The sequence below is a fragment of the Megascapheus bottae genome, chromosome 3, assembly GCF_031878675.1.
Source record: "Megascapheus bottae isolate mThoBot1 chromosome 3, mThoBot2.hap1, whole genome shotgun sequence".
NCBI lineage: Eukaryota > Metazoa > Chordata > Mammalia > Rodentia > Geomyidae > Megascapheus > Megascapheus bottae.
The window spans coordinates 4,802,692-4,817,101 of NC_143511.1; the positions used below are offsets into that span (position 1 = coordinate 4,802,692).

General features: G+C 40.9%; 1 protein-coding gene across 1 annotated transcript in view; it reads left to right on the forward strand.

The window, feature by feature from the left end:
• The window catches only part of Slc35d2 (solute carrier family 35 member D2), a 57,686-nt gene extending 51,848 nt beyond the window's left edge, over positions 1–5,838 (forward strand). Inside the window, exons 10-12 of the mRNA XM_090329048.1 lie at positions 2,224–2,302; positions 3,521–3,603; positions 5,323–5,838. Of these exons, the coding sequence (XP_090185174.1) occupies positions 2,224–2,302; positions 3,521–3,603; positions 5,323–5,425 (265 nt within the window). The 3' untranslated portion in view covers positions 5,426–5,838. The remainder of the gene's footprint in view (positions 1–2,223; positions 2,303–3,520; positions 3,604–5,322) is intronic.
• Positions 5,839–14,410: the final 8,572 nt, after the last annotated feature.

Consider the following 14,410-nt stretch of genomic DNA (forward strand, 5'->3'; position numbering starts at 1 on the left):
TTGGGCAAATCACTTAGTTTTTTATGTTATTTTTAGAAACAGAGAGAAGACTTTGAACCAGTGTTCTGGTCCAGTGATTTGCTCTGGGGTACTTTTATCTGTGGCTTGCCTTTATAAACAAGCTAGAACATTTAGCTACCACTGTTGTGGGAACAAATGTATAGCAAATATACATGCAATTAGTTTTCAAATATGCATAGATGAAATGTTGATTTTCAAATATAGAAGGGAGACACTGTCCAAAAACAAACATACTCATTACCTGACTTATATTACTGTAATTCCTCTGTATATCACCTTTATGATAACAATACAAAATGGCAAGATTTAGTAAGAATTCAGCATTGTTTTAAAATACCTTGGTGTTTTATGAGTTCAAAACTATTGACACAGAGATTGGTATTTTGGGTATTAAATGTGGTATGGGTTTCCTTGTATGGAATAGATGGAGCCTTTTTTTAGTTTAGGGTCTTGGTCTTACTTAATTCAGTGTACAGGTACTTATTTGAACATGGAAATAGATGATGGTTCTTTAAGAATAAATTTGAGTATACCACTTTGATTTTAGTAGATTTTAATCCAGCCCCTCTGGGGACATCTAGTGAGCATTTATAGAAGTGCAACATTCCATTTCACCTGTCTCTGAGGACTGGGATCCCGAAGGGGCCAGTCAAGAATATCAGAGACAATTCTCTTATTCTAGCCTAACCATGTTGGAGACAATATCCTAACCACATATTCTTGGTAACATATACTAAGATTTAGGTTCACACAAGTCTATTCTAAAAGCAAGATGAGATAATTTTATTAAGAGGTAGAGGGTGCCTTTCACATTTCACAATTAGTCATTTACTGTCACTGTTGTTGTTATTATTATTTTTATTGCTGGTGAAATCAAACTTATTATTATTGCTACATGTTAAGCAAGTGCTCTATCATTGAGCCATTTTCCAAGCCCCCATCAGCCTTTTCAACATTAAATCATCTGAGTGAAAGGAGTGGGATCCTGCAACCTCACTTAGGTTGCAGCTAACTTCTTTCCCAATTAGTAAGAATTCATTCTTATTTTTTATGTGCCAGTACTGGGGCTTGAACTAAGGACTTTGTTGTCTCACTTGTTTTGTTTTTGTTTCTGTTTTTGTTCATGGCCATAGCTCTACCATTTGAGCCACACCTCTATTGTCATTTCCTCACCTTTGACTGGCATCTACAACTTTTTTTCTGTGTAGATGTTTTTCTTTTCTAGTGATGATCAGAGTTCTGTAGTTATTGACAAATTTAATGTCTGAATTAATTTTGGTAATAGGGTACAGGAGTGTACCTTCCATACACAAACAAGGCATTGTGTTCAACTTTTTGTGACTAAAGCCAGGAGTTGCTTCTAATACCTGTGTCCTCACTGCTGGCTGTGTGCACTAGAGTCACCTATGGAGTTGTAGCACGCTGTGCTCCACCTGAAGCCATTTGCCTTTGCTGGGCATTGAGGGAGATTCTGCTCCATGGAGGAGCAAACACCACTGCTATACCAGTGAACATTTTCAGATCATTAGAAAAAAAAATCCTTCTCATTACTCCATATTAGAAATAACACAGGATGTGGGGCTATCCCGTAGGAATAAAGACACCATAACTCAAAATGAACTTTACAAGCCAAAGATTACTTCTGCAGAAGGGTGAATCATCAATCAAAAATCTGGGAAGAGCACACAGTAGGCAGGCTGCTCCTTTTTGATCCCTATTCCAGCAGGCCCCGCCCCTCTGCTCAGATTGGCTGCATTTAGGTTGTCTGTAAAGGGGTGTGGTGTAATCGACAGGACATAACTAAAATTCAAGGAGCTTCTAATTGGATGTCTTAATTAAACTACTCAGAAAATGGATGAACCTAAACTATAATTAGAAGGCCAAGACACCTGCTGGAACTTTTCCGGAAAACAATTCTCACAAAATTAACATAAAGAAAGAGAACTTCTTTTTTCACATCCACTTGGTAGAAACATAATGGCAAATGCACAGAGAAATCCAGGCACCAGCCTCAAGCAGTGTGATTAATGTACAGCTGGGCCATTTTCCTATGATAAGCACAATTAGGAAGGCACGTTTAAGTATGGGGAAGGAAATCTTTGTGCATGATGTGGGTTTCCTTGCTTGTGCATGGACCATTCTTCCCACACTTCCTATCCGGGAAGGCTAATGATAGCTCAGAGGTCTATTTCCTTGCCCCAGGTTTCTGTTGATGTACGCCACGGTTCTGTGCAGCTACTACAACTCTGCCCTGACCACAGCGGTGGTTGGAGCCATCAAGGTAAGTGATGAGCAACTGGCCTGGAAGACTGAAATCCAAACTGTAAGATAGAAACTGAGTTTGCTTTTGTTGTGGTTGTCAACAAAGGAGGAGTAAGAATGAAAGTTTGTGGCCTTCTGAGCTAGGGCTAGGAGCCCTTCTTACCTCTTCTAGACTAGTTGATAAGCAAAGAGATGACTTGGATGGCAGTGGGGGAATAAGAAAAGAGTAATGGAAAGGGAAAAACACGATCAAAGTAGCTGGGCACAGTGGTGCAAGCCTGTCATTCTAGTTGCTTGGGAGGCAGAGATCAAGGGATTGGGGTTCAAGGTCAAGACCCTATCTCAACCACTATGGCTGGATGCCACAGCACGTAACAGAGAAAAGCACTAGTGGTAGGATTGCAGCCCAGGTTTTCATGGGCATAAAGTGAAACTCTGAAAATAACAGGGGCAAAAAATGGCCTGGAGGCACAGATTCAGTGTTAAAGTGCCTGCCTCATAAACATCATCAAGTCCTGAGTTCAAAACCAAAGAAAGATAGACATAGATGGAGGCATCACACAATGCCTATATGCATATATGGGAATATCACAATGAATCCCCATAGGACATCACAACTAATGAAAGCATGGGGGAAGCAAAGGAATGACAAATAATTACTTTCAAATTGGGGATGGGTGGGAGGGGGTCATTTGGGAAAAAGAAGTAGAAACTGAAGAGAATAAAAGATTCTGAATATCTATTGTCACCGTACTGTGATAAACTGTTTTTGACGAGTGTGCTCAACATATAGGTTGAGTGTGTGTGTGTGTGTGTGTGTGTGTGTGTGTGTGTGTGTGTGTGTGTGTGTACATCTGACCACACAGGTACACAGCACACTGGCTATTTAGAGGCTTTCTTGGATTCATGGACAGAACACTGGAATTTATTAAAAGTCTCTACTCTGTAGCAGTTTACTGTCAATATGATTAAGAACACTTATTATAATTCAGCTTCACCATTGTTTTTGCTTGGAGATGGGTTAGTTCTGTTATTATATCATCATTTACTTCCTTTTACTAGAAAGCTACCTGTAAAAAGCTAACTGCTTTTCATTCATTTATTGAACATTAAATCAACATATGTAAAAATCACCATGTAATGCAACTAAAAGATACAGTTTTAGGTTTTACAATTCGATGTGCTTTCTCCCTAAATCTTTTTCTTTTACTGACAAATCCTCTCTCTTTATCTGCAGAATGTGTCTGTTGCCTACATTGGAATGTTAGTAGGTGGAGACTACATTTTCTCCCTGTTAAACTTTGTAGGATTAAATATTTGGTGAGTGAAATTTTGAAATGAATTCATTTTTGGAAAATCAAATATTGGATATAAGTGATAAAGTTCAAAGGAAAGTATTACATGCTAGGAGTGAACTTAGGGCCATGTGTATGTCAAGAACGCTCTGAACAGCAGAACCTCCCAAACCCTCGGTCCTCTGCTCTTTTTGATTTTGCTTTTAAGCTACCACAGGACTAGTTCTTTTGAGGAGAAAAATGAAGTATGTATGTGATAAGTTATAGTGTAGATAATCTCTTTTTTCTGAAGTATGAACTCTTTCTCTAGTTCTGGGACCTTGCTTAGGTGGGCATTTGCTGGGGCTGGTATTAAGGCTTTTCACTCTCACTTGGCTTTTTTGCTCAAGGTTGACATTCATCATTTGAGTCATACCTCCACTTTTGGCTTTCTGGTGGTTAATCAAAGATAATCTCTAGATTTGTTTGCCAGATTGGCTTTGAACCATGATCCTCAAATCTTAGCTTTCTGATTAGCTAGAATTCCAGACATGAGCCCAACTTTTCTCCTCCTCCTCCTCCTCCTCCTCCTCCTCCTCCTCCTCCTCCTCCTCCTCCTCCTCTTCCTCTCCTCCTTCTTCTCCTACTCCTCCTCCTTCTTCTTCTCCTTCTCTTCTTCCTCCTCCTCCTTCTCTTCCTCCTCCTTCTCTTCAAATCATTGTAGAAGAGTTTTTTACTTATACTTTTATCTTTAAGTAGTTACCATTCAACAAGTCTAGTAATTAGTACAGGCACTGAACATGTCAATTTAGGTGTATAATGCATCTTGATCAGCGTTTCTCCCTCCTTCATCTTCTCTCCCTCGTCCATCCTGTCACCTGTCTCCTCAAGTTTCCTAGTTCCATTTTTATATGTACTTGAATATGATGACACAAATGGAATTCACATCCCTTTCCTTTCTGCTTTTGTCTGCTTCCAGAAGGAGGCCCCATCCTCCTAAGTTAAGACATGTTTCAGCTTCCTGGAATTCACTTTTAAAAAAAATCTATCTGTTGATTGTTCAGATGAGTTACATCATGGAATCTCACTCCTGTGTACATCATACTTTAGTCAATTTGATCATGTATATATGCAAATGACCCTTACATTCTTATGACAGTTCCTTGAGGACTTTCTAGATCATGTGTCAGAACATCTGAAGGGCTGAGATCTGAACACTATTCACCCATCTTTACACAAAGGTCTCCTAAGTTATCTGCTTTCCTCCTGTCAAATGTGTCCCACTAAATTTCTCTTTCTTTCTTTCTTCCTTTCTTCTTTTCTTTCTTTCTTTCTTTTTTTGGGACGTCAGTCATGGTGCTTGAACTCCTGGTTATTGTCCCTGAGCTCAAGGCTAGTGCCACAGCTCCACTTCTGGTTTTCTAGTGCTTCATTGGAGATAAGGGTCTCACAGACTTTTCTGCTCGGGGTTGGCTTTGAACTGTGATTCTCAGATCTCCGCCTTCTGAGTAGCTAGGATTATAGATGTGAGCCACCAGGGCCCAGCACTGTGCCCTACATGCTGTAAGAATTGACTAGGCTACTTTTGCAACACATTTTAGGACACTCTTAGAGGATAATTATATATAGTCTCTTTAATTAAAAGAATAAAAGACTAAATCCTAGGTGAGTGCTGATAGCTCATGCCACAAGCATGCCAACAAATGCTGCAGGAAGGGCTTGTGGAATCCAAGGTATATAATTTTCGCTTTCTTTCTCTTTCCAGTATGGCAGGTGGTTTGAGATATTCCTTTTTAACCCTAAGCAGCCAATTAAAACCTAAGCAGCTGGTGGATGAAGAAAATATCCCTGCAGAGTTGAAGAGCTAGATTGGAAGCTGAATTGCAGACTGAGGCCTGGGGCCAGCATGAATGTGCAGCCCGAAGTTTACACTTGGGACATTCAAAGCACACACAGAGATGCCTGTAAATGCAAAGAAGACTACCTCACAGGCCACTGTGCCATGAGCCATTGGGGAACCTAGGAGACCTACTGTGTGGAACCTTCCCCGCTAGCAGCCAATTTGTTCAAAGTCGGCCATTGGGACTTGCTTGGTGGGGTCTGAGTACTCCTACACATACTGCAATGCCCCTTTTTGCTGAAGAAGGAGGTGATGTTGCACTAATAATTTGTCTCTTCAGTATCCTGGCCTTCATTTCAAAGGTCTCAGCCAAAGCTAAATGCAGGCAAGAACATTTTTGTTTTAACATTTGAAATAAACATTGGTTTATTTTAATACAAATCAATGAACTGCCAGGACAGTTATTTGTTAGCTTTGACTTAACCTATGTTTTCCTAAGCATCAGAGTAAAATAAATAATTGTTTCACTGTATACCATGGAGGTAATGCTGTAGGCAGAAAATAGCAAGTCAACTATTCACAATGTAGGAAAAAAAAAAACAAAAACCTCCACCTTGAAGGGATTGTTAGATACTCTTTTAAGAGTCAAGTTAGGAAGAACTGCAGAATAATGGGGGAAATGCTCGGGATCTTTCCTGTCTATTATTAAGGGGCTTATTGTTAGTGGAAGTGTTTCAGGAAAATGAGTGACACACAGGAATGAGGCCACCCACCCAACAGGAACTCATCAAGGCAAGATTTTTCCTTCCTTCCTTTCTTCATTCTTTCCTTTGCTTGTCTCATGAGTACTGGGATTTACACAAGCACTACCTACCACCCATGGTAAATTTTCTTCCTTTTAAAAGCCAAATGTGTTATAGGTATAGACTACATTTGTCTACTCATTCATGCATTGATAGACACATTTTTGTAAACAATGCTAGCATAAATATGAGAATACTTTTGAAATGGGGGAGGAATGAGGGAAGGGGATGGAGAGAGGGAAATAAGGACAAAAACATAAGAAGGGATATAAATGTGTGAGAAATAAATATGAGAATACAAATATTTCTTCAAGATCCTGTTTCAGAGGCTTTCCTGTAATCCCAGCAATGTCAGGTGTCTGATGTACAAGGACCTCAAGCGTCAAACTGACTTTGTAACAAGATCCTATCTTTAAAAAAAAAGATTGGGGGCCAGTTATCAGTTGGTTGTTGTTTGTTTTTAGATATATGCTCAGAAGTAGAGTTGATAAATCATATGGAAATTCTGTTTCTAAATTTTGAGGACTTCCTATACTAAACGGTTTCCATAATGGCTGTGCCAATTTGCATTCCTGTCAACAGTTCTACTTTCTTGTTACATCCATGGTAACATATTAGTTTGGGCTGTTTTGTCTTTGTTTTTGGCAGTAGACATTCTAATGAAGTATTGCTTATTGTTTTGCTTCTAGTGATGCTGAGAATTTATTTTTTTCGTAAACTTTCTGGCTCATGTGTGTATCTTCTTTAGAGAAACATCTGTTCAATTCTTTTCCTATTTTCAGCGTTGGGATCAAATTCAGGACCTCGTACCTGCTAGGCAGGCACTCTACCACTTCAGTTACACCTCCAATTCTTTTTACATTTATTTGTTGCTTTTTTGCCAGTCCTGGGCCTTGAACTCAGGGCCTGGGCACTGTCTTTGGGCTTTCATCAAGGCTAGCACTCTACCACTTGAGCCACAGCAACACTTCCAGCTTTTTTCTATGTATGTGTTATCGAGGAATCGAACCCAGATCTTTGTGCACTCTACTACTAGGCCAAACTCCCAGCCCATGTTTGTTGCTTTTGAAGTAGTATTTTATTTTATGTCTGGACCAGTGTGGGCTTCAGTTCTCTTACTTGTGAGTCCCATGTTGCTAAGGATGAGATGCATGTGCCACCGTGTCCAGCCACTGGTTAAAATAGAGTTGGACTACTCTTTGCCCAGGCTGGCCTTGAACCTCAATCCCCCAATCTCGGCATACCATGTTGATAAGATTACATGCTTGAGAAACCGTGGTCAGTCCTCTGTTTATTGATCACATTTTTTGTTTTGTTGCTGTTAGGCTCCAAGAGGTATTATTATTGTTGTTGTTGTTGTTGTTGTTGTTGTTGTTGTTGTTGTTATTTCACTTTACTTTCAGAAGGTTTCTCTGAGCCATGACATTGGAGTTTACAAACACGCTTTGTTATGTTAGCAACATTTCTGAAACTTAGAGATCAAAACTGCTGAGAAAAAGAAAAACTAGCTTTGTTTTTCTTTCAATTTCTTCTCTTTATCTCCCTTCCTGCTCCTGCCTTGGGATTCTTAGTCTGACTTTTCCTGCTTCACTTGTGGCCAGCAGAGGGCACCCTAAGAGCAGCCTTGTAGCTGGGTAGAAGGTAACAATCCTGCCTTTGAATTAAGGTCAGTTAGTATGCTGGCTGCAGGGCAGTGACAGAACAATTTATCAGCCTCCAGGAGGCTAAAGAAGAAATGCAGCACAGTGATACAGGATTCTAGCTTTTCTTTTTTCACTAAAAGCATAAACATTTAGCTGGGCACTCGTTTCTTATGCCCATAATCCTAGCTTCTCAGGAAACTGAGATCTGAGGATTTTGTTTTGAAGAGAGTTGGGCTGTTCATGAGGCTTTTATCTCCAATTAAGCACCAAAACAGCCGAAAGTGGAGTTGTGGCTCAAGTGGTAGAGTGCTAGCCTTGAGCAAAAGAAGCTCAGGGATAGTGCCCAAGCCCTGAGTTCAAGCTCCAGTATTGACACAACAAACCCAGAACACTAAAAATACTTGAAGGGATAAAGAAAATTTATTTAATTTCTTGATATTTTGTATACTTTTTGGAAGAATTATACAAATATAAGGTTATTTTCAATAACCTTAAATAAATCACAAATACAGAAATTCCAGCTGTTTTGATGGTCAGAGTTGTTGCTAATGGACAGAATTTAGTTTAGAAAAGAGCTGTCTTAAACATATTTTCTGTACCATCAGGAACATAATAAAGGTACATTTATTAATAGTTTTAAAGATGTTAGCTGTTTTCTTTTCCTTTTATCCTGTCTTTTTCACTCTTGTGGCTTGGCTACTTGGACTTGTGGGTCATTACTTTCTGTAAATGAACTTGTGCATTTTATTGGTTCATGTACGTTGGGAGCTGGAATTTGTCAAGGACCAAGAACTAATTTAATCAGGAGTAGCTGCCGTGTGGTAGCTATGAGGAAACTGAGAGTTCCATGGAAGTTTCCCTCCTGGTTTCAGAGTTAAAGAAAAGCCTACATGTGTTTCTAGCATAAGGCTAGAAATTCCTAAGCCATTCCTGGCGACCTCAAGGGTGTGAGTCAGGTTGTTTTGCTGTGACAAAATACTTGAGACAACAATGAACAACGTCTAAGGGAAGGGTTATTTTGGCTCAGGGCTTCACAGGACTCTGTTTGCGGTCCTTGGCTCTGTTGCCTTCTGGCCTGTAATGAGGCAGAATATCATGGCAGGGAATAATGGGTGAATGAAGCTGCTCTCCCATGGCAGGTGGGAAGAAAAGAAAGATTAGAAAGGTGGCTGGAGTTCCAGTAAGGACTGGAATGGCTTCACCACTGCTTTACGTCTGAGAAGCATGATTCTGATTCCTGGGAACCTGCCGGTTTTCAATAGTGCCAAAGTTGGCAGCCAAGCCTTTGGGAGATACTCATCCAAACTCTAGCTAAGCCTTATTAGGAAACACTATCTTTGTGTCTTCCACCTCAAGTTTACTGCAGGTTAAAGTTGTCATCATGATAAGCCCTGGAACATTTTTGTTGTAAAATGTACTTTCTGTATCAGAACCAGCATCATGAACTAGGGCTTGTTAGAAATTCAGTATCAGGTAGGACTGCTGAATTAGCATTTACATTTGAGTCCAAGTGATTTGAGAAGTACTTTCTGTCCAAATTTATTTGAGTAAAGTTGTTTTTCTTTTTCTGCCATGCTAAGGATTGAACCCAGGACTTTGTGTATGCCAGGACACTGCTGTAGCACTGAGCTATGGTGTAGCTCTTATTTTGTTTTTGAGAAAGGCTCTTACTGTGTAGTTTAGGCTGGCCTTAAACCTGTAATCCTTTTACTGTAGTTAAGCGAATTGTACTACATCCAGCTGCAGTGGAATTGGCATTTGGGTTAATCACCTTTTGTCATGACAAAATACCTAACATAAGTAACTTTCATTCTCATAGTTTCAGAGATTTCAGTTCAAAGTTGGTTTGATCTATTGCTTTGGGCCTGAGATGAGTCAGAATATCATGGCCACAAAGCTGGTGACAGAGTCGGCTCACCTCATGTTAGCCAGAATTCCACTTGTATTTGGTAGTTTATTGGAGATGAGACTCTCACAGACTTTACTGTCTGGGCTGGCATTGGGCCATGATCCTCAGATCTCAGCCTCTTCAGAAGAAATGATTACAAATGTGAGCTATGGGCCTAGATCTCAACTTTTCCTTTTGTCCTATCAGGTGAAGATGTGCAACTCACAGTGAATGTAGTTAAGAAGATCAAGGTTTTCTTTACTAAGGCCAGATGCCAGAAAGGAGACTTATTAATGTGCTAGAAAGGTAACGTTAGGCATTCCAGGCCAGACAGAAGTTGGTGTACCAGGCCTGTTCCAACATAGGGGAAAATAACCCAAGAAGACACACACCCTTCAAGGTAGGGAAAATGACTTGATGGGACACATGCAGAGATAGGGGAATCAATCATGAGACTTCAGCTCAAGGCTACTGCCCTGCCTCTAGAGCCACAGCGCCACTTCCTGTTTTCTAGTGGTTAATTGGAAATAAGAATATCACTGACTTTGGCTTTGAATCTCGATCCTCAGATCTCAGCCTCCCGAATAGCTAGGATTACAGGCGTGAGCCACTATGCCCAGCTCACAATCATTTTAATTATGTGGGTGCTTCTGCCTACAGCGCAGAGTTTGGGCATGTCTAATTCTGGGTTTAAAGAGGACAGTTAGGATCATTATGAATTTAGACTTCACACTGTTAGTGTTACTAATATTTTCAGTTTGGAAGATACCAACCCTGGCAAAGTATTCTGCTAAGATCTGCATTGTAGCAGGCTTACCTATTTGTGGAACATAACAACATTTAACATACAAAGGACACAGACAAAATGAGTATCACAGCTATATACGCTAATTTAGTTTTTACTTTCCAGGAACATTAGTTTGATCCAAATTAGTTCCAATGAACCTAACTGGCTCAGAAAACCTGCCAGACCACAAAGAATCCCACAGTTCCCTGACTGACTAATGGCAAAACTTGTAATTAGTTCAGAAGAACCCAAATGGTTGCAAGGAGGTCCCAAACGACAAGGAAAAGGAAGAACAACCTGAGGCACAGGTATACTGGTTGGGAGGAAAAATTAACTAAAGGTCAGACTTCAAGCCAGTGGTGTCCAGTTATTCACTTTTCTCTCTCAGCAAGTGGTAGTAAAAAATGCAAGCAACATTAGTTCAAGATAGAAAGAAATAGACTCCCAAATAAATGTGATTTTGGTAGCTATGTGAAAGGAAACCTTCTTTTATGTCCTCCTGAGACAGCTAGCCATGGATTGTTAAAGACTAAAGGGCAGATTTTCTCCAGACTTTGGCCTGCCAAAGGTATAATGAGAAACTCAGCTCTATGAGTTTCAACATGTCAGGTCCAGCTACTCACCCCAATTTCTCCAAATAAAGAGATAAATGGTAGCCAGTCACTGGTAGCTCACACCTATAATCCTGGCCACTCAGGAAGCTGAAACCTGAGGATTGTGGCTCAAGGCCAAAACCTCGGCAGGAAAGTCCTGTGAGACTCTTAACTCCAATAAACTACTCAGAAAAAGCGGTAGGTGGTGCTTCAGCTCAAATGGTAGAGTGCTGGCCTTGAACCCAAAGAGGCTTAGAGACAGCACACAACCCCTGAGATTAAGCCCCAGGACCAGCAACAAAGACACACAGAGAGATTAATGATGATAAAGAGCCAAGAAAGGTTTCATTATGTGGCATGGGTATACTATGGAAAGAGGCAAAGTAAATATTTCAGCCAGTCTCTAGGGTGCAGGTTTAAACAGAGGAAGAATGGGGACAGGGGTGAAAAGGATGTATCATAAAAGAGTGTCAATCACACAGTTAAAATTGTGAGTGGTGTGATTGCTCCTTGTCTCAGGATTGGACAGGTAGATAAGAAGTTCCTGGCTCCTGGGGTGTCGATTTCAATCTTGTCATAATATGTTCACTCTTGACTCTTGTCTTTCCTTGAATCCAAGGTGTTGTAAACTGAGGCAGACCATTGGCAGGTTTAAGTAGAGTCCTTGAAACCCTTATCTTCAACTAACCACCAGAAGACCAGAAGTAGCCCCTCAAAGTGATAAAGTACTAGCCTTGAGTGAAAAAGCTCAGAGACAGCCAGGCCCTGAGTTCAAGTTCCAGGACTGAAAAAAAAAAGTAATCCACTTCATTTAAACCAGAATAGGAAGGAAATTCACTCTTCAAAGCAATGCTCCTTTAAATTATGACCACAAAACTAAACCATAGGCCAAGTAGTACCAGGAAGCCATAGTACCATAGGCCACAGTAGTACCATAGGCCAGAAAGTACCAGGAAAAGACACCTCTAAGAACTGAGTTTCAGTGTCAGAATAAAGAGTCCTCAGTTGATTAACTGGAGATAATCATCTGCTTGAATTAACTTGGAAGCCAGAAGAGCAATTTATGCATCGGGTGCTATCATAAAAAATAATGGAACAATTATCTGGTAACTAAAGCCAGGCTGTATAAAATAAAAGTCGGGGAAATAGGCAATCACAGAGGATGACACGGTCCAACTCACAGACAGGAAGGAAAAGAATACAAAAACAGGCTAGCATGTAGCTAAGACGCAAAATAAATTCCACGAAATGTTTTGTCACTCCTTTCTTCTTAGAAACTTCATGTCTGTGTTGCCTAAGTGAGATACTTGAAGTCATTAGCCCCAATTGCCCAATAAATAACAGATAGTTGTTTCTCCTCTCCCAGGAGGAGAGTGGGGAATCACGGTCTAGTATCTAAAGCAGCTAGTTTTCAACAAGAAATTACAAGAGACTCAAAGAAACAGAGATGTATTTTTAAAATATGACCCATAAAAGCTGACAGCAAGCCAAGCACCTGTAATCCTAGCTACTCAGAGGGGCTGAGATCTGAGGATCCTATTTCAAAATCATCCTGGAAAAGAAACTCTGTAAGGCTCTCGTTTCCAATTAACCACCAAAAAGCCAGAAAGGGAGCTATGGTTCAAGTGATAGAATCCAGCCTTGAATGAAAAAGGTAAGGAACAGTGGCTAAGCCCTGAATTCAAGCCACAGTACACACACACACACACACACACACACACACACACACCTCAACAGGCAACAAGATAGTATCTGAGAAGGACCAAAGCTGATATTTTACAAACACTTCAAGGTTTTGAAAATTGAATTAGGAGTCTTTATTAAAAGACCTGCATTTGCAGATGGACTCTCATCGCAAAGATCTATAGCCCTGAACAGAGCTTACACATAGTTTTTAAAGACAAAAACCACAGCCCCAATACTGTGGCAGCCCCAATACTGTGGCAGCCCCTAGGGGAGACTGTGGGCAGGCCCCCTACCCTGTGTATGTTGCGTTTATAGAAAGTGACTTGTATGACTGGAACAGGCAAGATCCATCCTTTTCTGAAAAAACCCCAGGCACTTAGCTCAGGATTGGAAAGTTTTATTTACACATCAACCCACCTGGGAGGATCCTGGCGGTTTCTCCAGCTGCTCTTCACCTCAAAGCAAAGGGGGTGCATCTGGTGCAGTGCCTCGAAGGTAGTCCTTGGACCAGAAAGCCCCCTGTGGATGAACCAGTCCATCTGGAACTAGTCTTCCCCCCTGACTCACCCAAACTAGGACTACAACGATGACTGAGGTAGGAAGGCATTGCCAGTTATTGCCAGAATCTGCGAACAGAGATATGGGCAGTGGCTAGAAAGCCACTCTCCTATGAGGCTCCCCGCTGCTTTTCCGGAATAGCTTTTGAAAATCTAGGACCTATATGCGTGTAGATCCCGAGGTCAAAGAGAATCTTAGAACCCTCAATATGGCTTTCATTACCCAGTCAGCCCCAGATATTAGCAAAAAGCTTTGAAGGTTAGAGGTTTTGAGCTGGTAGTGGTCTCTCAGCAGGTGTTTGATAACAAAGATACCTTGAGGACAAAAGCAGTTAAAAAAGTGATTGAAATTTTAGTAGCAACACCAGGACAGAGCAACTCATCTGTAAATGCCCATAGGGAACCTCTAGGAGTAGACCAATGTGCATACTGAAAGCAAAATGGACATTGAAAAAGAAGAATGTCCAGAGAGGAGAAAGGAGGCCCAGAATCTAACCCTGGGAGGGGGATGCAGAATGATGAGGCCTCAGTCCCCCAGACCCCATGGTAACATTGCAAGTAGGATACAAAAAGACAAAATTCTTCATGGATATGGGAGCTGCCTGTTCAGTATTGAAAAAAAAAAACAAAACAGAAGAGCCAATAACTAAACAAAGACTGAATAGCCAAGGAGCCACTGGGAAGACTGGAACCACTGGAAAGATTGAATCCTATGTATGGTCCCTATCTAGAACAACTAGTCTAGGAAAAGGAACAATTACCCACTCCTTTCTCATCTTTCCAGACTGTCCTTATCCACTCCTGAGATGAGACTTATTGAAAAAATTAAAAGCCAAAATTTCTTTACAAGAGGAAGATGTAAAATTATCACGGGGGGAAGGCCCGCCAGTTAGTCTACTGGTACCTTGCCCCCTTGGAGAAGAATACGTGTCGCTTCCCACAGAAGAAGCCAAAGCCTCAACCTTTACTGACTCACTTCCAAAACAAGGCTCCTGGGGTTCGGGAAGAGATGATCCCACCTGGGCTGGCAGGGAGTGGAGACCACCCACTCTATGC